Below are 27,782 nucleotides of genomic sequence, written 5' to 3' on the forward strand. Positions count from 1 at the left end.
ACATAGTCTTCAAGCTCCCATAAGTAAACACACACTTGATAAAGGCTGGACACCACAGGTGCATATCATTACGCCCAGCTCCGTGGCTCCCACGAACATCAACTACGCTAACACGGATTTGATTTAGTACATTATCGGCTGAGCCGTAATGCGTGTAATTGAAAGTTCATGTGAGATTCGTTTCGTAAGGCTCTTTATACAACACTGTTGATGAAAAACAGTTGTAATGTTTAAATGTTTTATATATTAATGATTCGTGGTAGAGCAGGCGCCGTATCGGTTTTATACGTAGAGTAGAGGGCTCCGGGTGCGATACCAGGCAATTCATGTTTAATTTAGAATCTGTGTTGTTGTGTGTGTCTATGACATGACATAGGAAATCCTAATAAATATTTGAAACATTATATAGCTACTTAATAACTTTAAAACAATAAAAGAACCTTTAAATCTTAAATATAAAGTTTCGTTATATATTTAAAAATTAAATAAATACGTGCATAAACAGTCCGTCCGAGGCTTTTAAAATTTTTAAAACCTCAAATGTGTTAAGAAAGCAATACCACTATAAGTAGATTCCTTGAGTGTAACTTCCATCCAAATCGGTTAAGTACTTTTAAGATTAACATGCAAATACACATGCGTACACACAGAAACATTCATACATATTGATATACGAATATTCCAAAAAATCAAATGAAACAATTTTAGAAAAAATACATATTTTAAAATGAGACAAATATTGTTAAAATATTCAATCGTATATGTATGTATGAGTCAGCTCTAACAAAGCCAATGTTAACTACTTTAACAATATTAATGGCCCAAGGCTCTGTTTTGACGATAATTCTGCCAACGAACGCGATTGTCTTGCTAATTTAGTATTTGCCTGTCAAAGTCGTGACGTCACTGACATAATAGACTCCGAAGACTGATTCGAGTTTGTTCATTTGCCAGAGATATACAGTACATAGATGTGCCTTGCTGTGAGCACATAGATAGATGTGTTATCAACATAACGAGGCATATATTCAAATTCATATGAGAAATTGATTTTTAAGCCAATGTACCAAGTATTGTTATGTTATGAAATTTGGGAGTGTTTCCTTGATTATTCTATTAATTAATTCAAAAATGAGACATTTCAGAACAGGGTTTACGGGTCCGTACCCAGTCTTTTGGGTTTCTTTAGAAAAGAAAACATATGTAGATCGATATAATAGAACTAAATTTGCGTTATTTATAAGTTTGACCAAGTTCACTGTTTGAGTCACTGTTAAACGTTCGAATAAATGATTCGAGAGAAATGCCGCCGCTTTTAAATTTATTATACAATATTTCTTTTCCTTAATAACTAATGTCTAATAACTTTATACCTATATGTGTATATATTTACGCATTATGGAAGGCTCACTCAATTTTCTATCGTTGTTCTAAATCTGAGTGGGCACATAAAAAAATGAAACAATTTTTCGTCTGAGGCCATATTTAGTTATGTATACCTGTGTATTTACCGCATTGTTGCCAGTTTCAGCTCGCAATATTATTGGATTTACTTAAAGTTTTGGCACCTCGGATATGTTTATGGCCCGTGAGTGACGAGCGAACTTAAGTTTAAGATAACTTTGAGTTAGAATGACCTTTTGTCTAGGGTTTGTTTATTTCTTGGAGCATATATTACTGCTGGTATGCATACCAGTAAGTTGAATTACTGGCATACTTACTCTGAGTTATATAAAAGGTTCTTTGTGTTTCACATAAAATTTCAATAGGTACGTATCCAAATCACTGTACATAACCTTTTTTATTTTACTATTTTTGTGAAACATAAACATGAAACGAATCTGCAGACCATCAAATGGTATGAGACCATACCGTTCATGGATTCAAAACTAATCCTGAAAACTAAGTTAAAACGCCTAAGCTATAATTATGGATAAATATCTTTATAAATGTGCAACCCCTCATAATTTGACACCAAAGGCACCACGTTCTACTCCCTCAGAACCATCAATCGTGTCAAATGCTGCTATTTTCTAGTTGGAAGAATAAGGCAGAAACTCTCAGGGATTCCAAACTAATCCTCTGGGCGACTCTACGGCCGACTCAGCCATGCCCCCTAATATATCCATATTCCATGCAGCACTTTTTAGCATCAGATAGGCTGCGGGCTTCAATTTTATAAAAAACAAGGTTTAGTGTAATAAAACGTTGTCAAAGTATTGCAGATCTCTAGCTACAATTGTGGTCACATACCATACAAGTCGCGGTAGTCGCTTAGAAGAATGTTAACGACTACTCGAAGGTTACGATTGCATCTCAATTTAGATGACATTTTACTATGTACCTGCTTCGTGTTAGTTCTTGTTTAGTGACGTCACTTTATTGATTATTCGTTGTTTTTTTAACTTTTGGTTTCCTTTAAATTATCATTTTTTATTCCACGGTAATATAATATAAGTTAAAATTTTAGATTTATAGAATCAGTTTGTTTATCGTATTGAAGGCTGTAATTCATTTTAAATCTAAAGACAGTCCCATGATATTCCATCGTAGGTCAGAAAACTAAGATGGTACTCTGCATTTGTGTGAAAAATGCGACAAGATAAGTGAAATGCAAAATGGTTTTTGAATTTATTAGTAATCAAAAAGGCAGAGGTGTAGAACCCTTTGTTCTATATGAAATTGGTCACACTTGTCGACAGTGACCAATAATCATGTTGGTTGGCTACTTCAGTCTTATATAAAACTATCTGACCCGGCAAACGTTGTGTTGCCATATAAATAAAAACATGTTAAGGGCGAACAACCCTTATCACTTAGGGGTATGAAGAATAGTTTGTAGCCGGTTCTCAGACCTACTGAATATGCATATAAAATTTGGTGAAAATTGATAAAGCCTTTTCGGAGGGGTACGTTAACTAACATTGTGACACGAGAATTTTATATATAAGATATTCAAAGGATCGTTGTTCCTATTAGGATTTCACACATCTACTTAAAATTAAAATGATTTTCTGCTTTATTAAAGCGCAAAATAAAATCAATAAAATATCTTGTAATGAGCAATATATCATAGCCATATCGGTATCGGCAATTTAAATTAAAAAGTCATAATAGGTATATGTTAAAGAATTTCAAACTCTTTCAGACCTCCATTAAGTGTAGATAAAACATGACAGGCTCCCCCATTAAAACGGTTAATTGATCGAAAATGGCTACCAATTAACAATCTCAGTTTATTGAGCTACAATAATTAAATTTGCAAGTATGATTCGGTTGTGGATTGAAACCTGTTTAATTAAGGGTCCAATGAATATAAAAGTGGCCTAGCCGGAGACCGGGCATGTTGTATGTAATTTATGCGAAGAACAATAAAAATGTACAATCTAGCAGATATTTTGTAGGTTAAACTTCTTATGGGGCGTTGGGAATAGTTGTGAATTTTGGAAACATGCAAGTAAAATTATCATCATTATGTTGGATAGTAAATATTGTAAGTTTTGTATTAAAATATTTTTTAATGAAATGATATGATCATTTTGAATGATATTGTAATATTTTTTGGTTTTATAATACATAATTTTACTTCATGTGCGTACAGTACACATTGGTATAAGAAATATAACTTCGTACTAGTGCATATATTTTTTTTTATTATTTATTTAAACTTAAATGAAACATTTTTGTCCTATAAAACCACAATATTACATGTAATCAATTAATATCATCATCATAACCATTACTTTTATTTAAAAAAATGTTAAAAACAGCTTGATATACCACCACGCAGTCGACACTCAGAGTATAATCATATTTCGTTGAGCAACATATGGCTCGTATTGTAACAGTGTACCTTGCACATTCCTCACACGTTCCCAGAGTATCGCCTTTCTGAGGTCCGTTATGATGACAGTAATGATCACCACACACCTCGTCCACTCAACGACAATATTTATAATCTCTTGTTCGATGGTTTTATATTATTGTACATTTAATAGCGATCTAAAAAGCAGTGATAGTCTAGTGGTTAAGAAACTAGACCTCATGATCGAGCCGTCCAAGGATCAAATCTCAGGCACGCACCAGATTTTTCAAAATTATGTGCGTATTAGAAATTATTTATCACTTGCTTAAACGGTGAAGGAAAACATCATGAGGAAACCTGCATACCTGGGAGATCTTAAAGGTATGTGAAGTGTAATAAATTCGAACTTGGTCAGCGCGATACACTATGGCCTAATGCTTCTCATTCTGAGAGGAGACCCGTGCCCAGCAGTGGGACAGTGAAAGGTTGATGATGAATAGCAATCAAATATAGATACAATCTCGGGTAGATTTGTTATCAACCCCAAATAGATTAGATATAATAGGTTGTATTCTATAGTTATTAGACTATATGAAGTCGGCCTCCTGAGGATTATGCTGAAACGCCTCGGGAAAGTATATCTTCCTTATGACACCCTTCAAACCAGAACACAGCAGCACTTAACACTGCTGTTATTAGACAGCAATAGGTGTGGCGGTAGTGCCGCCGGAGTCATATCACAAAGGGTTCAAAAATGTATATTTAAGTAGCCTTATATTTAATAATAATAAATTTATTTCAGACTAGGTTTGTCCATATTTATTGTTAGTATACAGTTTAATCTTAACCTATGTTAATATACACACAGAAAAAATACGAATAAGAAGACTACCACACTAATAATAAATACATAAAATAAGACACAAAAAGAAAAGAAATCTACGGTCTATTTGTGCCAATGTGTGCACTATTCCAGGCTCTCCATATTTAAGTCAGCCTGTAAAATTTGATACTTTTGGACCCGTCAGGTGGCGCGACAGTCGTTTTTTGTGGCAGATCATGATTTTACCGAGTACATAAGTACGTCTATGTATTTTTAATCTCATATTTATTATTATTTTCACGTTAAGAAGATCAGATTTGTTTACGGGCTCGGTAGGTAATCTTGGAAATTCCTGAAGTTATTTTAAAGGTAATTTTACGGGAAGATTAACCCAAGGGCGGGTGTTTAACGAGGGGGAAGTAAGCGTAATCGCGAAGGGAAGCTTACTTACTTTACTTTTAAATTAAATTTTTATTCAGGGTAGATTCATCACGGAATTAATTTTGGATGTCAGTAAGCTACCACCGCTGAGCAAGGTGTTTTGTTTACGTCGAAAAAATGGCGAACGAAAATTTACACACTTCTCTTAAACGCTTGTTAACCTGTTTTGTCCCACTGCTGGGCATGGGTCTCCTGTCAGAAAGAGAGGGATTTAAGGCCATAGTCTATAGAGCTCGGTACGTTCGAATTTGTCGAGTCCACACACAACTTTAAGAAGTTTCTTAATAACTCTGAAGAGTGCAGATATCGTCACGATCTTTTCTTTCACAGTTTAAGCAAAAGTTATAGCGTTTTTAATAAGCACATGAAGTTTTAAAATTAGATATTTGTGGCTGCGATTTGAACCTGGAACTTCCTAACAGAAAGGCCGAAACACTATTATAAACTCGCACTACTTTTTAGCAATAGGTATGTATAGTAACGGTGACTTAGTTCCAAATCGATGCCAGTTATTACTAGAGCCCTTGACATAATCCCACGCTTAGCGTCTTCTCATATCTTCAATAGCCATTTGTTATGACGTATCATCAACTTAACCCATTTCATTATCGAGTAGAATGCATCCATCAAATCATTAACTCCGTCGAATGGTATTCGAATTGTTGACGACCCCTGACATTGAAGATGGTATCATAATGGAAATAATGAAGATTATATCACACTTTATAGCATCAATTTATAATCGGATGGAATTTAATGACGTATTCTGATTTTAGTTATCATTGTATTATGAGTTGTGACGTCACATGATTAAAGAAATAGTTATGATTTCTGCTTATTAACAACATTTAAGTGCTACTGTGGTTTAGAGCGTGAGGTAAGAAATCAAATCAAATCAAATTAGTTTATTATGACGTGATTATTTATATATTTCTACCACATCATAAGTGCTACTGTGTGCTTTAAATATTTTAAGAGACACACGAGGCATTCCTATCCCATAGGAGCTAAGAAAGACTTAGTGTTACTTACTTTAGCTACTAAGTATGTGAAATAAATTGAATAGCTCTCACTTAGCTAAGTAAAACTAATTCCTAGGTTTGTAGCTCCATTCTTTTTTTTGTTGACGAGGGGGAAACCTACAAAAGGTACCCGACGCCATGGGAGTGACGCCGGGTTATGTGAGATTTTTACCGCACTAAAACCCCCCCGTTGGCCGTCCTCAGCGTTTGGTGGAGAACTCCGGGATCTCCAACGGAACACAACCGGAGTCCTCCTAACGCGATACCCTTCTATCGGGCTCTGCCCTGGGGGGAGCAATTTACGCTCCTCTCACATCTCCTGGTAATTACAGCGATATGCGACCCGGCGATATCGTCCTTGCCGGGGTCGCTTGCTGGACGGTTTGAGCTCCCACTCTTGCCGCCCGCAATCCCGGAAGCCCCTTTTAGTCGCCTCGTACGACAGGCAGAGGATACCGTAGCCCTATTCTGGTCCCGGTACTACAGGGGATGTAGCTCCTATGTAATAAGATCATTCAATAGGCTCGTTTTAGTAAAATTTAAAACCTATTTGGATACTACCTATTAGGCTGACCACTATCAGGTGAACTACAAACTCGTTTGCTACAATCTACTTAAATACAATCTTAACTTACGAGTACACTTACATAATGCCTGCATATGCGTAAAACACGTAATCTTTATTTGTAAAACTATCAAACGGTGCAAATAGAAGAAAAAGCAATCCAGTTACCGTTGTTCGGCGTCCATTGCCTGCTTTAACGTGTCCTGTCAGGGCGTGGTGTCGTGTTGCCGTCGATGTACTTGTCACTTGTCGATCCTGTCGCCATAATGTGCGGTTGGCACAGGATGCGCCGGCGAGGCGGTAATAACAAATTAGCGGGTGAGTCATGCGGGCTAGGGTGTACATGATGGTGGTAGTGAAGATATTGTTAAAAAAATATGCTTACAATTTGTCGTCCAATAAACATAAGATCTGTGATTAAAAACATCTGAACTATAGAACTACAAAATCTAAAAAATGTTAGAATTTCGACTAGTTATCAGTTTTTCGAGCAACTGACGAAATATAAGTAAGATAAATTGATCAAATTATACGAAAATTACGCTACAAAAGAAAGACAAATTTAAGATAATATTCATGGTCCCTCTGATCAAAGAATTCATATGAATGTCTCGCCAAAATCAATTAATTCCCTTCCATATAAGTGTTACAGACAGTTTTAATATCAATTTTATAATAGATAATTATTTCATCGATTTAATAAATATTTTTGACTACACCAGTTTTTGTCATTGCATATTTTAACGAGACAAATTTTATTAATTGTATGAAACAACGTCAATAAAATTCTCACGACTATTAACAATACAAAATCCTTCCACGTCAACTTCCTTATGATATCTACATTTAGGTAGTATTTATACGTAATATGGAGATTATGTTTGATAAAATCTACCAAACATATCCATAATATTACGAACCAGTCTCATATTCAACTAAACGTGTTGCCACCCTCCTAGGCCTACACGCATATTCTTTCACTTTTCGCAGCATCTTACACAAATCTCAACCTTACTCCCTTACCCAACAACTATAAAAAGCCTCTACACAAGATTCCGGTGTTGCAAGTACAGGATTAATAATCACATAATTTTTTATTTATATTTTTTCACCTCACTACGCCGGTGGCGCCAGTCGGCCCGCTTTTTGCGTTTTTTTAGGGCAAACACACACTGTAGCCAATCGCAAAATCGCACTCTTAATGCGATTTTGCGATTGGGTTACAAGTCGCAAGAAATTGTATTTAACGAACAGATTAAATACACCTAATGATGTTTGAATGTTTTTGATGTTTAATATATAGTAATAATCGTATAACGTAATTAAAATCTTAGTGTACCAAAACCATTTTGAAAATATGGTACTCACTAAGAATATAAAAATGTTCAATGTCTAAACCTAGAATCTCGGATTATATTAAATCTAGAATATCGGAAGTTATGTGCGAATTACAAATTAATTATATCTTACTTAAACGATGGAGATACATCATGTAGAAACCTATACCTAACCTAACCGAACTACACACTACTAAGTGCTCTTTAAAAACAAGCTAAAATGTATGTAATGTGCACCAGTTTGCACTTGGCCAAGCGGTGGACTATGGCCTTAACCAATCTATGAGAGGAGACCTGTACCCAGCAGTGGGATAGTATTGGATTGATGACAACGTTATGGTCAGATCTGGTAGTAGATCAAAACAGCCAAAAGTAGCAACTTTTAATATCGCCACACCTATACAAAAATAAACAAATACGTATTATTATAAATACGTAATTTGTTTATACAAAAATAAACAAATTTGAAGGTGGTAGAACTTTGTGGTTTGACTCCGGCGGCACCACCGCCACACCTATTTCTATCTAATAACAGCAGTGTTAGGCGCTGCTGTGTTCCATTTTGAAGGATGTGGTAAGAGAGAGAGGCGTTCCAGCTTAGTCCTCAGGGGTAGCGGCGCATCTGTGGCCGACCTCAGGTAGGAATATCTAATGCTATCTGGGGTTGATTACAGATGTCCATTGGCGGCAGTAGCCACTTACCATCAGGTGGACTGCATGCTCTTCTGTAACAACAGTAGTATAAAATACGTAGTTCCAACAATAACAGTGGTTGCCTCATTTATTATAGAAAACAATGGAAAGGTAAATAAAAATGTTGCAATGTATTTCGTTTGATTGCAATATGCAATATACACCAAAAATATATCAAAATCATAACCTCTTACTTAAAAGTGGCAATATTGCAGGCAACCTTAATTAATGTTAACGTTTTTTTGTCGATTTTAATTAAAATGGCAATTTCGCGCCTCACGCGGAAGCGTCGGCTGAATTGTATGTTATTTGCAGCCACTTAACATATTGACTAGTTTAAGCGCCGGATATGTTCGTTTTGCAACTGATTACTGCTTTTGCGAAAACAACTTAGGTTTAAAATAACATGTGTACATAATATTGACTTAATGTTTCTGAGAAATGAAAAATAAAAATGTATAGTATTTTCTTTAGAACTCTCAAAGATTTTCGACTAAATTGTACATATTGTACGTATAAGTATGTCAGTTTCGAACCCTTTATACTTCGGTGCCGTAGGCACCACCATCACACGGATTTTTGCCTAACAACTGCAAAGTTAAGCTCTATTGTTCAAGGGTGTGGAGACAAACCAATCGAAGCGTTCCAGCTTACTCCTCAGGGGTATCAACGCTACTGTAGCAGACCTCAGGTAGGATTCTACTCTCATCTAGTACTCTTATCTACTATTATGTTGGGCGCCAATAGCCACTTACCACCAGGTAGACTACATGCTTTCGAAGGTGGTAGAACCCTTTGTGGTTCGACTCCGGCGGCACCACCGCCACACCTATTTCTACCTAATAACAGCAGTGTTAGGCGCTGCTGTGTTCCGGTTTGACGGATGTGGTAAGGGAGACAGACTATTCCGAGGCGTTCCAGCTTAGTCCTCAGGGGTAGCGGCGCATCTGTGGCCGACCTCAGGTAGGAATATCTAATCCTATTTGGGGTTGATTACAGATGTCCATGGGCGGCAGTTACCACCAGGTGGACTGCATGCTCGTCTGCTACTCCTATATTATAAAAAATGCACATTTGCTACTGCAGTATTATATAAAAACATACAAATAAATTGTTTACATATAAACAATTGTCAATTAACATAAAGTTGGTTGACCACATTGGTTCATGCGCGGAATTCCTTGTTGGGTATGATTAATCGGCGCGTATTATGTCTTTGTTTGTCATTTTGTATTTAAATTATGTTGTTTTATATTTATACCCTGTTGAGCTTTATATAGATAGTCTACGCAGAGGTCTGGGGACCAATTCACCGTTAGTGCGGTAAGAGTTCCAAATAACCCTATCTCACTCCTACGGAACCGGGTATCTATTGAAGGTTTCCACCTCGTTAAGAAATATTTTTTTTTTACCTAGCAAAGTCCTTACAAATGATAAATGAAGTATTTTTTACAAAATATATTTTATTGCTTCATTTATATTTGCAGTTTCCTGAGGTGTTAAGGTTTAGGTGACAGGGTAAAAATGTTATGCAATTATGTTATATACTGGAATTCACATTCCTGTCTTCAAGTAATATGCATGGTACAAAATCGCCCTTTTTGCCACTAGTGGCCACCGATCCAACTTGTGAACACGCCCGACATTGCTGAACATTGTAGCCCTGTTTTAGGTCTTAAAACATTATCAATTTGAATGTTTAAAACAAGCAGTCACAGTAAAACTGAATACGCAATGAAACACGGTTTCTTTACACATAAGCAAATGTTTACTCAACATTTCCAGGGAAAAACAGAAAGATTTCTCAGAAATGCCTATTTGCAAAACAAACACACGACATGCTTACTAATGATAAACATGCTTGTAATATTAATTCGCGTACAAATAACGTGCTCGTGTGCTAGTGGACATTACGCACACATACATAAAGGCGGATCAAAATTGGAAGATAACGCCTCACTGAATTGCTTATTAAATTTTCACTATTGCAGTGCCTTTAAATTATTTTGAAAAAGGAATATAGGTTTGTGATTCATTCCCTTCGGCAGGACCCTTAGTTTCCTACTTAGGGATCTACTCAAGGGCTTATAAGGTGATGTAGAAAAAATAGCTTCTCCATACTCACTGTTAGCAAAACCATAAATAAAAAATCAAAAAGTTCTTTTTCGCAGATTTTCAAAGACTAGTTTATATTAGACTAGTATAAGGAGATGCAAATTAAATTTCTGTTATTGATTTGAACCTTCTCCTTAAAGAATGTACCACTATCAAAAATTCGGAAATCACGTTAAAAAATTATACTTCCACATTAAAAAATAATGCAATCTCGTTTAAAATTATGACAATTTTTTAATTATTAATCAGCCGAGGTTTAAAAACGCTAACCTCTAAGTTAAGATTTAATCTCGTGTTAATTATTGCCGTTATGTTACCGCGTAAAAAACAACGCACTGACCGCATGCGGTCCGCCAGCTTAAAGATGTCACAATGACTCAATATTGCATTGTCCGTTACCACACCTAAGATCAAAAAATATAGACTCATCTCTCAAACGAAATAGATAGGTATTATTTTACTCATAGACTTAGAATTTTATCGCTAATGACTTTATTCGACAGCAGAGTATAATGTTTTTGAGTACATGAATATGTTTCAATAACTAGCAGGCCCAAACGTCTTTATTTTATCATACGTGATCTCGTTGGTTTCGTCTAAATTGTGGGAGAGACATAGGCTATATTTTAACGCAGTCGGGTTTCAGGTTTTTGTAAAAAATCGTCTAATTTCTAATACGCAAAACAAGTGTGTCCCTAGAGTTTGAACCTCAGACCTGCTGTCTGGAATTCCAAATTTCTACCACTACGCTATTCCTGTAGTCATTCGAAAGTACCATAATCACCAACAAATCACATAGTCGCAGGTACTTAAAGATACGATACTCGTATGGTCGTTGACGTCAAGTCATTATCGCATTCCCAAGGAAATCCTGTGCCTATTGTCTACGAGTCCTGCATTCTCGGAGTCTATTTTCTATGCCTATAATCACTAAAGTACCTGCTTTGAGTTCCGAGGTATTTTTTGTCAAATGAAAGTGGCAAATGAGCTTGCAATTTTCTTCGTGGCAAAAGTTCACTGCCACATTTGGACATATGTAATTCCAAACTAGAGTAAAGCAGTTGAGAGTGAGAAGATTTAGGTCATAGTCCACGGAGCTGGCCAAGTGCATACCTATTGGTGGACGTCATAGAGATTTTTTTTTTTAAGAAATCTTAAGCGTGTGAGTTTCGTCATGATGTTTTCCTACACCGTTAAAGCAAATGATAGTTAAGTTATAATACATTATTATTTTCAAAACTAAAAATCACGCTATAACAGGTATTTAAACTAAAAAGTAATAATTGTTGCAATCTAGCCACTTTGCGATGAACTTTCTCTATGGCGCTCGAACAATATCGCGTCGAAAATCGTTAATCCTGAAGATTGACGATAAGGACAATGGTACAAAATTACTAAAATCGTGTATTGTCATTGGTTTTTGATAATCCTTCAAAATTTTGAATTTAACTGAACGTTCAAAATGGATAGAAAACGTGTTCAAAGATTCCGTTACTTAGTCACATGGTGGTGGTATGTGTACATACATTCAACCCAAGTTAATAATAAGAGCGTGTTAATAAGCACATAATTTTGATAAATCAGTAGTGCGGTACACAGACATCGGCGTACAAAGTAGGTAATATTTAAATATTGGGCTAAGACCGCCTCGTGTAAGTCTATACGCAGACTCTCGGGTCGTAATCGGTGCTTATTGTTAAATAATAAGATAGCAGTGCTGGTTTACAGTTTAATCTCACGCATCGTCTTACTGTCACAATAAACTGAACCTGAGTTGTGAGAAACAAGTCAGTTTTGCTTAGCAAGCGTTTAGAGCTAATTCTTTGAAACCACGTACGGATATAGCTATCACGAATGTTTCTTTGTAGGCTGTGTATTTTAAAACAATGGCAATTTGTCGATTATCGTGCTGATTATTATTATAACTTAACCTTGTGTAATAAGTTTATACTTACTAAAGTAATACTTATAAGTTGCCAGTGAAACTATCTTCGATATTAGCGAGGCATAATAATTCGTCTACATACATAAAATTGACTAAATGTGAACATCATAGATTTCACAACCAATAATGACAAATTTTAATGTGATATTAATCTTAATAAATTAAGTGGGTGAAAAAATATAAGTTAATGTATGCGTGAAATGCGTAATTCGGGGTTCCTTCGTAAAAAAAAAAACTAAAACCCTGCGCAGGTGTGCCCACAATAGTGTTCCAAAAACATTGACAGTTGCACTAACACGTTATAAGACAAACACTTAATATAACACCCGTATAATCACACTACGAACGAACCAGTTTTTCCTCGAAAACCATTAAACAGTAGGTACCTATACTTTTAACTGTTGGCATCTAATTCTAATTTTACATCTGTCAAGTTTACGAGCCAGCGCTTAGGACAGGCGTCGTAAACTACTGAAAACTAAACGAAGACATTCCTGCAGTTTAGAGGCTGCCCTTAAAAGGTTTACGATCGCTGATGTAACTGAAAGAACATTTACACAACGTGTGGAAAGTTTACATAGGACATTACTGTAAAACTTTGAAGGTAATAAAACCTACGGAATCACATCAAACATCAAATAATCGTATTTTACAAATACTTTAGATTTGTAGACCATTCAAACGACTTTTAGAAAATATGTTATTATGCTTGAAAATGATGTCCCCATATATCTATTCGTATATATATTTTTATATATTTTTCAGTTGACGTAGCAGACGAATATGTAGACCTTTTAGTAAGTGATCCTTGCGGCGAATGGACAACTGTGACAATACAATTAGAGTATTTCCTGACGGTGGTAAAAAAGTTGCTACTATCAATACATACTTGAGGATTAAGTTTGGACGCTTCATATAAATTAAGACCCGATCTTCTCACCAAAACTCAGCAGTGCTTTAACAAATAAAAAAATACACAAAAGAGAGTCTAGTTCGCAGTAACTCTTATACGATCCGGAAGACCGGAGTCCTACAATGTTACATTATTAAACTCACAAACGTTTACCAAGTTTGTAGGAAATTTAAAGCACCGTTAATTGCAGCCTGGTTTATAATTATGATTATAACAGCGCACGATGATTAACATGAGCTCCGAAGCATGAAAATGTAATGAAAATTTGCCGCCTCATTCGTTTGACCGACCTCAGCGTGGCTGCGTCTAGCTTCGAAATCGAGCTATAATAATGTAATATATTTAAAAAAAATATTTATTATCATCTGGCAGTCAATTTTCCGACTGCTGACGGTAATGCTTTTCGATCGTACGTATTTAGTTAAAGTTTAAGTTAAAGTGTATGTATTTTTAAAATTTTAATTTAAGAATAATTTTCTAATTTTTGTAAAGTATTTTCTATCACTATCTGTACTTTGTTTTTTATAACTGAAATAAATAAAATAATGTTAAAATAATTCATGTTTGTATACAAGTTACGACTGTAAAAAATCTAACAAGTATGTCATAGAGTTTTCACACTTACGCAATAAGGGTTTCAAAATATCGTAATTCCCTTTTATAGTGAATTACAAGACCATCTTCATTAGATATGAAAAACGAAAAGGGCTCACAGAAATATAGCCCTTATTGTTAAACCATAGATGTGTTATTCGTTCGAATTAGGGCTTAAACAGAAAATGTTGTGTTTAGTGGCGTGTCGTAAACTTTACTGTTAATTGAACTTCATGTTTTGAAGTTACGAGTGTGATAAAATCCCGCCGTTTGATAGGAGAAAATGTGTTAAGGCTACTCTTGTACTAACGACGTGTGAGCTACAAGCGATAGACTGGGAACGACTAGTTTCCTTTCACCTTAAGAGAAAAGTATGTATTGTGCGCAATGATTTTTCTATAACAACTTAAATAGTGTAAGTCATGTTGTTGTACTATCGACGACTAAGTTAGAAGCATAGTTTGTTTACGACTACTTTCTTCTCACCTTAAGAGAAAAGTAAGTTTTCGACCTAATAAATGCTGGCATATTTACTTAAATAATGGAAAGTACTGGAAAAAACATTTTATAAAATCCGACGTAAATAGTATCAAGTTCTATGCCTGGACAGTGAGACATCAAAATTCAGAGTTTATGGCGTTATGTCCGGATATTTTTTATTAAGTCCACTTTCATCCTGACACCCAAAACGAAACCGAATAATTATAATCTTAATATGATAATAGTATTTTATTTCTTTTTTACTCATTCATTCATTCAAACGTCATTTAAGTGATGTTGAATACACTTAAAAATTAATATTTATCAGGCCAAAATATAATCGCAAATCGCTTACCAACACGTAATGGAACATCGTATCTGTGCCACAGATTGCACTCCGCCATAAAATTGTTACCGTGGTCTCATATAAGTTGTGGGATGTTACTATTGTATAAAGCCCATCCCAGCTTTCAATGAAAGCACTTAAAGCCCTTGAGAAGGTTTATATCTTGTAAATGAATTAAACAAAAGTTTAACTTATGCGTAAAAACCTTTTGTAGTTTAACTGCGTTGGTCCCACCGTCACACCTATTTCGACCTTTTTTATATAATTGTAGTTGCAAGGATCATGCAGTTCACCTAGTAGTAAGTGTTCAGTGCCGCCCAAGCTATAACCAATAGAACTCCATATAGAACAGGAGTTCCACCTGAAGCCGATTACAGACTTGTAACCAGTCCTGAGGACTATGATGCTCATCTTATATGAAAGTTAGTCGGTAACCATATCTACGCGCAAACCTTCCACCGAATGGCAAGTACTCGTTCACGCTAAGAATAGGCGTGGCGGTGATACCTCCTCGAACTATACTAATTCTATCACCTTTAAATAAGCTACATTGGTAGCCACAAATATATTGCTACTTACTTGGTTGAAATTCCTCATGTTCTCTCCCGTGAACCTTTCTAAAACCCTTCAAACCAGAACACCAGCCAGGAAACAAAGCAAAATGTGATAGGTCTAAGTTACTACATAATTCAGATGTCCGTGAGAGCAGGAAGACCGGCGACACTGGTGTCGGGTGTCTGAAACGCTACACTCGCCGTTAGAGGGAAGTGGTAACGGTGACTGACCGCTCATCACGCTCCACGGAAAGTCTGACCTTAACTGTAGTGAAATGCCGGTCAAGTGCGAATTATTTGACACTGATGAGGTTATTAAATAGAGTCCTAATTGGTAACACGCATGAAGTTGATAGGTTAATCTACCACGGAAAACCTCGCTTGCGTTTGATCCGCAAAGTTAAGTAACGTTGAGTGCAGGAAGGAGTGGGATGGGTGACCATATACGCTTATGTACTTCGTAGAGCACATTAAGCGTTTACCTCTATAACGGTTATGATAAAAAATACTGAAAATAAAAAAATAATGAAAATTTGGTGGTACGGAATCCCCCGTATGCGAGTTAGACTCGTAATTGGCCAATTATTATAAGAAGAGAGCCTTAATCTACATTGAAACATTACATGAGCTTATAAATAATGTTACTACAGTCGATTTATGTGAGACTGACACAGACATTTGATTATTAATACATTTTTTCCTTATTCCTCAGTCGTCTTCCAAACTACTTCTATTAATTACTGTTTTTAGCTCGCTGCATCTGTACCTGAAACAAAATGAAAATATATTTGAAAAAATGTTTTACGTATCAAATACCTATTATTCTTATACGATCTTTAATTAACAGTTTTTAAAAGCTATAAAAATTACAATTAATTGATAATTATTTTAATTATTATTATATCTACGCGAAATATTGAAAAAATATTTTATGCGCGCGAATAATTTACAACATAGACTAGGAGCTTGCAACGATTAACGATTGGATACAAGAGCCTACGTGATGGAGCGCACACTTGATTGATTTACTAAGAAAGCACATTAATCTAGCTTATACCGTGTAGTTAGGACGTCGAAACTAAGCCTATAAATTGAGATGTATTGAGAAATAATTTTATAAAAGCCATGGAACATAGATTAAAAATTACAAGTATTTTTCATTGTTATGTACTTAAATCAAGAATTTAAAATGGTAGAACACTTTCCTGCTTATATCAGCAGTGTTAAGCGCTTGTGTGTTCCGGTTTGAAGGGGGTGGCAAGAGAATCATACGTGTCCGAGATGATCCAACTGAATCCTAAGGGGTAACAACGCATCAGGTACTCAGGTAGAACATTAATCTTATCTGGGATTGATTACAGATATCCATGGGTAGCGGTGGCCACTTACTATCAGGCGGACTATTGATCATTTGCTAGCTATACATACTATGAAAAGTCTATCAATCCGCACTTAAGGCAGTATATAGCATTAACCCTTCCCATTGTAAAGCCCGCACCCAGCAGTGAAAAAATAATACTCTAATCATTACATAAAAGTATTTCATAGAACGCCACCACAAATTTCATTTTCAAGCTCCACCTAAATTACCTCTCGGTAATTATGGTAACCGGCGCTCGGCCTATAATTACATTAATAGAGGATATTGATTTACAGCACAGTATTGAGGTGTCATGGTTGATTGCGTCGGTGGTATAACCGATGGACAGACAGATAATAAATTCTTCTAGTGCAACATTAATTCAAAGCAATAATTACAAAGTCACTTCTGTTACAAATCTTGTAATTAATTATTCGTGGATCATCATTAATCTTTATGGGTACTGGATGTTACCGCAGTTTTTTTTGGGATTATAGTGCTCTTAAACCTAAATAATGTTATGAGTCTGTGATAAATTGAGATTAGCAGTCTATCATTTTATCGCTCTTTTATTTTATAGATGTAGCACTATGGAATAAGTGACCATTGCCACTCATATCTGAGTTTGTAATAAAACTCAGATAAGATTAAAGTCCTACCTGAGATCGACTACAGATGCGTTGCTATCCCTGAGGACTAAGTTCGAACGTCTTCTGTCTCTCTTGTCCCTTCAAAACAGAATACAGTGCTTAGGGCTACTATTATACGACAGAAAAAAGTTGTATTGATGGTGCCTCCAAAGTCGAATGGCGAAGGGTTCAATTAATTTTATATCCCACTGCTGAGCAAGTCACTCCTCATAACTAATAGATATCTAACGTGTGGAATGAGTAGGACGTGTGAAAGATTATTTTATTGACTTTCAGATCCGTCAAGAATCTACTTAGAAAAAAAAATATATATTCGATAAGAAACAAAAGTTCACAAAAGAAGATTTTGGTTTTAGTTCTGTAACTTGTGTACTAAAACGGAAATCAGATAGAAACTTTCCCAATGGTTCCTATTACGTTGCACGACCCAACTTTCCCGTGGGAATCTCGCTAGTTTCCCGGTACCTGTACGTTATTCGTCCCTAGAAGTTCCTACGTGAATTAGGCTGTCAAAGTGTACCAAAGAAGGTAATTTTTCTTTCAACTTTAGTAGATTGGTATGTTCGAAACGTCTTTACATTTGACATACTTCCCTAAAAATATATTCAAAGAATTCTACTTTTGTTAACTAATTTGCTCTGTCTAGTATTATAATTAGACTTAATATGTAATTATAAATTGACATATTAAGAAATAGTATGTTTTAAACTGGAATTAACATAAAAGTATTGTATACCACTTAACAAAACAAATACAGGTCTGTGAAGACACATCTTTTATAAAATTACAGTTGCGTGCCTGGTTTGAACCTCGGACCCTCCATTGTGAAACAGAGTTTTCAAACAACTAAGTATTTACTGAAGTATGCTTATGTAAATGTAATTTTCATTACGCTCACCAATTTCCTTCCACTCAGTAACAATGCACCGACAAATTATGCACTAAAAATGTACTCCAAACATTGATTTTCCGACACGTGTCTTCCTGAGCACATGACAAAGCGCATCCCTCTTGCGTATGGACCCCATACATAATGCACCCCATGAAACTATTGTTCGGTGCTGATTACATCGATCTAACTGGTGGTCTGAGGGTTCCACTGTGAACGATAATTTTGTCGTATAGTTAGATGCTTAGATTTTTTCAAGCTTTTATTCAAATTGCCTCGTTAGTTTGTTAGTATGTACGGGTCAAATAAAATAAAAAAAAGCATTTATTTAAGAAAAATCCTTAAAACTAGTAGTCGGGGATTCCTGGTAAGTAGTCAGAGACACTTGTGATAGGAAAACGCCTCGCTCTTCCACTGTTGGGTTTCTTAATTAGGATTATACCTACATAAAAGTATTGACACTAAATTACAAACATAGGATTAACATAAATATTACACCATGTTCAGTACAATATTTAGATATAATTAGTGTGACAAATATTGCAAGTGATTTTCTTTATAATATAGGAGTAGCAGACGAGCAAGCAGTGCACCTGATGGTAAGTGGCTATGTGCAAGTGCCATGTGCAACAGTTGGGTTAAATAATTAACCCAATCGATTGAGCCGAAATTTTGTACAAACGTTTGGTTTGTAGGACAATGCGACAGCTTAGCGACGTTAGTCTTATTTCAATATGGCGGTCACATAGATATACTACTGCGTTTTATTAGTAGTATATCTGTGGGCGGTCATCTTAAAATGAGTTTCAAATTAAAAAGTTTACTAAGAACTACAAAAATCTTACTTTTAAAACTTTTTAAATGTATTTTTTTATTTATGTGACAGAGATAGGTAACACAGAACAACAGAGGTAGAACATCTTAAATCAAACAAATGGCTTGAAGTCCTACCGGCGACCGATGCGTTTAGCTTTGAACACTAAGTGGTGGTATGAAGGTGGTAGAACCCTTTGTGGTTCGACTCCGGCGGCACCATCGCCACACCTATTTCTACCTAATAACAGCAGTGTTAGGCGCTGCTGTATTCCGTTTTGAAGGGTGTAGTAACGAGACAGACTTTTCCGAGGCGTTCCAGCTTAGTCCTCAGGGGTAGCGGCGCATCTGTGGCCGAACTCAGGTAGGAATATCTAATCCTCTTTGGGATTGATTACAGATGTCCATGGGCGACAGTAGCCACTTACCATCAGGTGGACTGCATGCTCGTCTGCTATTTCTATATTATAAAAAAAAGTTAGAACGCTTCTTTTTAAGACTTTAATGGCACTGCAATGTTACACAATAAGTAATTGTGATAGTGGTGCCACTAGAGTCACCACATTTCTATTACATTTTAGATATCATAACATTCATAACTAATGAAATACTTGCTAAGCTAACACGTTTAATCTACCCCAGACAACAAAATCGGATAAGAAACAAGCATACTGGCAAACAAAAGCTCAACAGGAAACAGGAAAATCCCCTTATGGCACCACGTGTACCTACATATGTACTTGTACATTCTGTTAGATAATACAATTCTCATACGACAATATTTATCTTCCAAATCATAAACATTCACACAAAAGTTACTTAGAAATTCATACGATTTTCTCTCTTACTTTGAAGTAATAAAGGAGACAATGCCGTGATTAATCATCATAGTTTGACGCTACTTGTGTTGATCGGTGTATGTCAGAACTTATACGTAAACGTTATCAGGCATTATAATTCCAATGTTGTGCATAGGTCATTGCCTCGCTCGTATGCGGGTTAAAGCGGCTACACACGACCCTAAAATCACTAGCAATATCGCGACAGTGGTGGGGAGGACCCTAGATCGTATCATAAATCGCCTAGTGTGTAGGCAAATCGTACCCGATTTTTTTCGTCCCTAAATCGCTACGGGCGAGCTCACGATTCAGGGACGATTATCGGCTCAGGGAGCGTTGTCAGGACGTGTGTAGCGAAATCAGGACTGATTTTTGCGCAGTCTGCGCTCGAGCGCTGCAGCGATACGACGTGCTTGCGGTTACTATTGTCGCCGCGGGCGTTACGACATGCTTACGGCTACTATTTTTTATTTCGAAAATATGGCGAAGGAAAATGAGCGAGAAGCGTGGACAAAAGTCATTGATTTATTTAAAGATTTACCATATTTGTGGGACAAAAAACAAAAAGACTATTTCAACCGCGACATGAGACAGGAGGCATTCAAAATGCTAGTGCAAATTTTTAATGAAGAGATCGGCAGAGATACGTCGCTGGCTGACTTCAAGAAAAAACTTGAGAATATGCGTACTACGTATGGAAGAGAGCTGAAGAAGGTAAGATCATGTAGAATATTATGAGCCTATAACCCTCTTTTGGCGGGAAAATGAGAAAAAGACAAATATCTCGTGATTGAGAAGGAAATGAAAAATTGCTTTTTTTTTCGTTTTGTTGCTTCATTTAATATTATAAAACTTTGTAAAATGTATTAAAACAATGTAAATACAATTACCCAGTCGATGAATAGAGCACTTTGCTAAAATTCCTTCTCAATCACGAGATATTTGTCTTTTTCTCATTTTCCCGCCAAAAGAGGGTTATACGCTCTTAAATAGAGCTACCTACTTTAAGCTCACGCTTTTTGGCACATCTCAATTCACGTGTTTCAGGTGAATGCTTCCAAGCAAACAGGATCGGGGTCCAATGACATCTATGTACCAGCCTTATGGTATTACCCCCTCTTCCAATTCCTAGAGGGGACGACGGAGCCATGCCGACCTGGAACGGATACTTTGGATGAGGTAAGAAAAAAATATATGCAATTTATAAACTAATGTTTTATTTGTCAGATACACATACACACTAAATTTATGTAGGAACTACTCTCAACATATCCTCCTGAAAAGAAACTCTGCCGTGTCCATTGAAATAAGTTGTAAATTTATTTCGCACGTTGTTGCCTTCATTATTGCGCTCTTTTTCACTGATTTGCGCTAGAGATACAAGTCCTGTGGTTTCTTCCCGCCAGTCACCATAACGAAAAGTAGAATCATTGATATTTTCAGCATCGACACATGTTTTTGTGATATAATTTTTTGACTTTGTTCTTAAATAATTATGTAAGGCACAACAAGCGAGCACAATTTTGTCGACATTATCAATGTGCACACTTATTCTTTGACGAAATATCCTAAAACGTGCTGCTAAAATTCCAAACGCGTTTTCAACTACTCTCCTTGCTCGTGATAATCTGTAGTTGAAAATCCTTTTCTCGTGAGTTATGTTCTTAAATGGGTATGGCTTCATAATGTGTCTATTAATGCCGAATGCTGAGTCTCCCAAAAACGTGTAGGGCACTGAAATATTTGTGCCCTGTAACGTACACGATGGTGGTAGATGTAACTTATCTGTCATTAATTTATTATACAGTGATGTATGAGTTATGACACCGCCATCAGAGACGCTTCCGTTAATGCCAGTATGTATATACATAAACTCATAATTTGCATTTACTACGGCGAACAGAACTGTACTAAAAAAGCCTTTATAGTTATAGAATAACGTGCCACTCCTCGGTGGCTTTTCTATGGATATATGTTTCCCATCTATTGCACCAACACAGTGATCGAATTGCCACTTGTCTTCAAACATTTTAGCATTATCTTTCCATTCACTTTGCGTTGCAGGCATCTGAAACAGAAAGTAAAGGGAACGTTACGTCACCAGATATATCAGCATCGACATCATCGACACAAATTATAAATACAGAAATATATGATAAAGAGGGGCCCGCGGACTCTGGAAAAAGTTCACAGCCCAGGAAGCAGAAAATGTCCATACAAAGTAAACAAGAAAAACTGCTGGATGCTGCTCAGACACTGATGACTCGACAAGATGATGATTGGGAGATAATAGGAAAGTCAATAGGCGTTCAATTAAAAAACCTGAGTACCCATCAACAAGTGATTGCCCAAAAAATTATCAATGATTCCCTATTTTACGGAAAACTTGGCAAATTGACAGACGAATCTAGTATCACTTTATCTCCACAACACACAGTATTACATCCTCGCATTCCACATCGCTACTATCATTATTCCTCTGGCTCTTCGGTGACAAATTCATCACCGCAGCCATGTCAACAATATCTGGCACAACCGTCTCCTCAACCATCTCCACAATATGCGATACACCCGTCCCCTCAATCATCTACACAATTTATTATACCACAATCCCCTCAAACACCTCCACAGCATACGGTACAACCTTCTCCTCAACCACCCCAACATCATATGATGTCACAATTCCCTCAAGCATCTCCAGAGTATAACTCCACTGTACAACCATTTCTACAGTCTATCCCACAATATACATTTGAACAACCTTCTTCTGAATACGTAAATCCAACCAACGCGACACATTCATCGTCGACCGACATAGATCTTACCACTGAATTTCCAAACTGTACAAGTGACACAACAGTTCAAAGAGGAACTGGCTCAGACATGAAGGACTTTTTGATCTTTAATAAAAAATAAAATAAATAGTATTAAATACCTTGTATGTTTTTGCTTAATATAAATAAATAAAATAAAACTTTTAAATGGATGTTTTAATTATTCTATAAGAATTAAGTCTACTTACCTTAATAAAGTGTTTCAAACAATTATAGATAGCACAACATGTCTCTGGAATCATTGTTGACATAAGTTGCGGCGATATTATGGCACTGAATTTCAAATCTTCATAGCTTTGTCCAGTTGCTAGGAAACGTAAAGTAACTGTAAGTCGTTCTCTCGGACTTATGGATTCTCGCATTACGGTATCCTGTTTCTGTATAAATGGTGTCACCATATTGAGGAGCTCTTCAAAACACTCAATATCCATTCTTAAAAAGTTTCTGAAATCATCTGCTTCTAAATGTCTCATGACATTCATGTGGCTCAATTCATGGCGTTTCATTAACCAGTTTTTAACCCAGATCCTCCTTTTTCGTCTCTGGTTAGGTGGCACCGTAGTAAGTGCCAAGACAATTCCTATTTTCTGCTGTTTTGAGAGCGTCGGCTGCATTTCGGAAAAACGAGCAGTCTGTAGCACGGTCGGTTACGTACTGACAGGCAAGGACGTGTGTAGAGTAGAGACAATTTTATCGCCGATTCAGTCCCGATTTCACTATCGCGATATCGCCAGTGATTTTAGGGTCGTGTGTAGCCGCTTTTACTAGATAAAAACTTTAATAAATATTCAATAATGCACCCGATAGTGCTTCTCAAAGTTTGTGTTGATTTTATTTATACCTATACTTATTTTTATTGAATTATTAAATGACGCTTTCTACACTCACAGCCCACTCTAGGATTCCCTGTATCGTGGTTGCTATGGGCACACAGAGACAAATACACAAAAACTCAGACCCAGAAACAGAAACCTAAATTCATCATTTAGATATCTGTCTTGCTAGGGATCGAGCCCGAGACACTTTGCGTGTCAGACGGGTATGGTGACCGCTTCGCCATGCGGGTCCTACAAATACTGATAGCATACTAAGAACCACAGTTATCTGGTTATAAAATGTGGTAATAACAAAATTACTTGCGAGACGTATAACACAACCATAGATTAGTAAAGATTACTCACTCCTAACAAGAAAATGTACCCAGTTTTGAGAATTGAAATAGTTGCGTAAAAAAGTTTTGCCACGTCTCCGTGCTAAAATGTCCCTAAAATATTTGAAATAATTATTTATTTATTACGTAAATTACGCAGTATTAGTTATTTATTCGTAAATTTTCTCTAAAAATGGTTTTATTTGTCAAGAATTCAAAAAAAGAACTTACTAAAATAAGCCGTATGTGGCTTCATTCAATTTCAAGGCGGCGAAGTATCTTTACTAATCTATGAACACAACAACTACAACTACAAATCTTTAGATGTTAGCCCTCAAAAGTAACAACGCATTTATGACCAAACTATTAGCATCCGTTATATCCGAATAATCAATCTATCCAACGTTTTAGGATCCTTATAAAGATCGAAATTTGACATTTCTAGTAAGCAAATATTTTCTAATTTCTATCTTACTCAGATAAAAAATAAGTAGATTGAATTATGAATAACAGACAAAGATGAACTATATATTCGTTTGCTATTTAAGATTAATAATAACGATTGAATATACGTAAAATGTACAACCTGAAATCGACCTGTATAACGAGGAATGCTTCATTTACAGAAATTTAATGTTTCTTTTTCGAAAATTCGAAATCCAATGTACATAAAATATTCAAATATAACTAGCAACTCTAAGGGAGGTCGTATCACGAAACAAAAAGCATTTAACAATGGGCCGAAAAAAAGAGTCTTTTCATTTCTGAAATGTAGAGACGCTGTCTTCACGTCTGAAAACAGACGACATCTGGCACAGTTTTTATGCAAATTTCTATTCTTTTTGCTTTTTAATCTGTATTGTAGTCATATACTAAGTCTTGTCAGAATGTTTGTCTGTGAGTACAATTGAATACCTAAATTTCATTGTCATTCTTTATTTTTAGGGTTCTATATTCAAGGATAAACACGGAACCTTATTACTTAGCCTTCACTGTCTCTATCGGTCTTCGGTCGCTACAACATCAAAAACTAAAAATAAAAAACATAATAGAAAAATGGTGGTACGGAGTCCTCCGTGTGCGAATTCGACTCACACTTTAGCATTTTACTTCATTAAAAATTTAGTGCCAAATAAACTGATTAACATAATATTATACACATTAAATGTTGAGAAACGCTGCCACAGTAAACAAAAAATAGTGTAAAGTAGAGTAATAAAGATATAGCATGTCAATTAGATAGTCGAGGTCTATTTTAAAACACATAAAAAACTTTCAATAGGATTTTATAGCATGAGAATGTGTTAAATCACTTCATTATTGTTTGGGGCCTTTTAAAGGTATTATTTACATTCAAGATGATAAAATTTATGAGGTTTTTATGATTCAAACAAGCTTTACATTAATATTTAGTCTAATTAGTACGTAGGTAACATTACGGAACGTTAAATAAAACTAGTTAAAAGTACAATCTTTTTTAGGGTTTATTCTTATTGAACCGTATAAAGGCTGATTATTTTTTATAATGAATTCACTTCTATGACCACCATGATATCAAATACTAATAATTAAAAAAAAATGGTGATACGGAACTCTTCGTATACAACTTCAACTCGCTTTTGGGCAATTATTTCTTATACATACTCGTACTTCAACCTAAAAACACCAGTGTTAAACGAAACTGTGTTCCGGTTTGAAGTGTGTGGTAAACGAAAGATACTTTTACAAAACGTTCCAATCTAGTCCTTACAGGGAGCAACGCATCTGTAGCCGACCTCACATAAACGATAATCAGATAAATCACGATCAGGTGGAATACTTTCACATACATGAAAAACATCATCAACCAATTAATGCCGTACTGGGCATGCTCCTATTGAAATAACAAAGGAGGGTGCGGTCCATCTGATGGTAAACTGTTCCTGCCACGCAAGGATATCTGCCATGAATTTAAATACAATTTGAGTCCTATCTGCGGTCAGTCACACATACCTCTAAGAACTAAGCTGAACGCCTAGCTTGTCGCCCGCCACACCCTTAACCAGAACAACACTTAACACCGCAATGTTTTCCAAACAGCGATAAAACACAACACTAACTCAACATATTTATTATACGTTAAACGATATTGCAATCGAATTTCGCTGTATCGATAAAAAGAGCCAATTTTCAAGCGTCCACTATCGAGAGATAAAGTATCGATGAAATACTTCCCTATGTATCTCTCGACATATTTATAGGCTATTAATCTTGACGCCTACATCTAGAAATAAACCTTTTCCGGTTCTAAATCGGTTAAAGTAAATAGTGTTTCGATAGCTTATTTTGAGTTGCTCTAGCAATTGATTAGTTGCGTAATGTTGTTGTTCGCGTTTGTTAAGTTGCTTCATGGATGTAATTGTAAAATTACTTGAGCTTCGACGATCGTAAGAAATTGCTTTACTCCGCTGCCTATAATTTAGAAAGCATTTGTTATTTTAACTACCAATTAAGTATAGAATTATTAAACCCCGTTCATTTTGAAATATGTGCTCATTTTTATATAGCTTAGTGTTAAAAGCTTTTGAAAAAATTCTAATATTCTAAAATTAGTCCCTTGACACAATTTTTTGCTATTTATGAGTATCTTTTGTCTAATTATAGTAAGTAAGTTGTTAGGTATATTTTTTGGAACGTAGAATGCTTACAAATTGTTACAATATTTCTTCTTTGCTACCGGATCAAAATTTCATCTCGATTATTGTAATACTCGTATATAGAGATAATTCAGGGAGAACGTTATAGTAATTGTATTATTGGTAGTATATAGAAATATATACTTAAATTGAATATATATTTCTATTGTTTGTTAATATAATTTTGTATATAACAATAAAATACATATAATTAATATTTGCAAACAAAATATTAAAATTATTTACAATATTATAATAATAATATAATAATAATAATAACTTAAACTAAATTAATAAAACAAATAACAATATTTACAGTAATCAAAAAATAACTAAAAATTGTAATGAATAGAATAGGTAAATGAGCCAGATCGCTGCCCCGCGGTAGTTTTGTTTTGTTTTCGGCAACATATACATTAAGTTAAGTACCACTATAATTACTACTTTACCTTGAGGTATTTCATAAGCTATGATCAGCAAAATTGTTCACTTCAAACTTCACACAAATATTGGGTATTCCTCAAAATACGCCCTCCGGGAAGCTCAGCTTTCAAATTGATAGACAGACCTTTAGGCAGGCTAACCACAGGTTCCCTTAGGAACGTTCGCATGACGAAATTGGAAAATAAAAGTAGCGGTACTCGTAGCGGGAACAAAGTGGTACCGCAGGCGTGAACAGGATTGTTAGAGGGGACACGGTGCGAGCGGGTGCTTGAGCGTCAGCGGGAGCGAAAATCTTAGTCAAAGACGTGTTTGAACTTAGATTGAATTGAAAACAGTTTTAAAAGTTTCTGTATGTGCATTTCAGGGTCCCTTGATACGTGTGCGGTTACCGTAATATAACGTCTGAGAGGAGAACCGTGCCCGTGGTACGGCGATTCAAGGATATTTTCAACACTAATCACTAACACGCATAGCCTCTTTTTTTTTTTTTTTTTT

General features: G+C 35.7%; 2 protein-coding genes across 5 annotated transcripts in view; one reads left to right on the forward strand and one right to left on the reverse strand.

The window, feature by feature from the left end:
• LOC140753130 (uncharacterized) overlaps positions 1-27,782 on the reverse strand; it is a 487,125-nt gene that overhangs the window by 356,860 nt on the left and 102,483 nt on the right. The gene's annotated exons all lie outside the window — the stretch shown is intronic.
• LOC140753257 (uncharacterized) lies at positions 20,345-23,166 on the forward strand. The gene is made up of 3 exons (XM_073087736.1): positions 20,345-20,898; positions 21,232-21,363; positions 22,249-23,166. The coding sequence occupies exons 1-3, from the start codon at positions 20,632-20,634 to the stop codon at positions 23,098-23,100; spliced, it is 1,251 nt and encodes a 416-aa protein (XP_072943837.1). The 5' UTR covers positions 20,345-20,631; the 3' UTR covers positions 23,101-23,166.

The sequence above is a fragment of the Epargyreus clarus genome, unplaced genomic scaffold (genome assembly GCF_041222505.1).
Source record: "Epargyreus clarus isolate Ecla_fem2 unplaced genomic scaffold, WU_Ecla_fem_2.2 ptg000026l, whole genome shotgun sequence".
Classification (NCBI taxonomy): domain Eukaryota; kingdom Metazoa; phylum Arthropoda; class Insecta; order Lepidoptera; family Hesperiidae; genus Epargyreus; species Epargyreus clarus.

Excerpts from the sequence above, each read along its gene's own strand:
- LOC140753257 (XM_073087736.1), top strand. The coding sequence starts at position 20,632 with ATGCTTACGGCTACTATTTTTTATTTCGAAAATATGGCGAAGGAAAAT. Across the intron at positions 20,899-21,231 it reads ATGGAAGAGAGCTGAAGAAG|GTGAATGCTTCCAAGCAAAC; the intron begins GTAAGATCATGT and ends CACGTGTTTCAG. Across the intron at positions 21,364-22,248 it reads GAACGGATACTTTGGATGAG|GCATCTGAAACAGAAAGTAA; the intron begins GTAAGAAAAAAA and ends TTTGCGTTGCAG.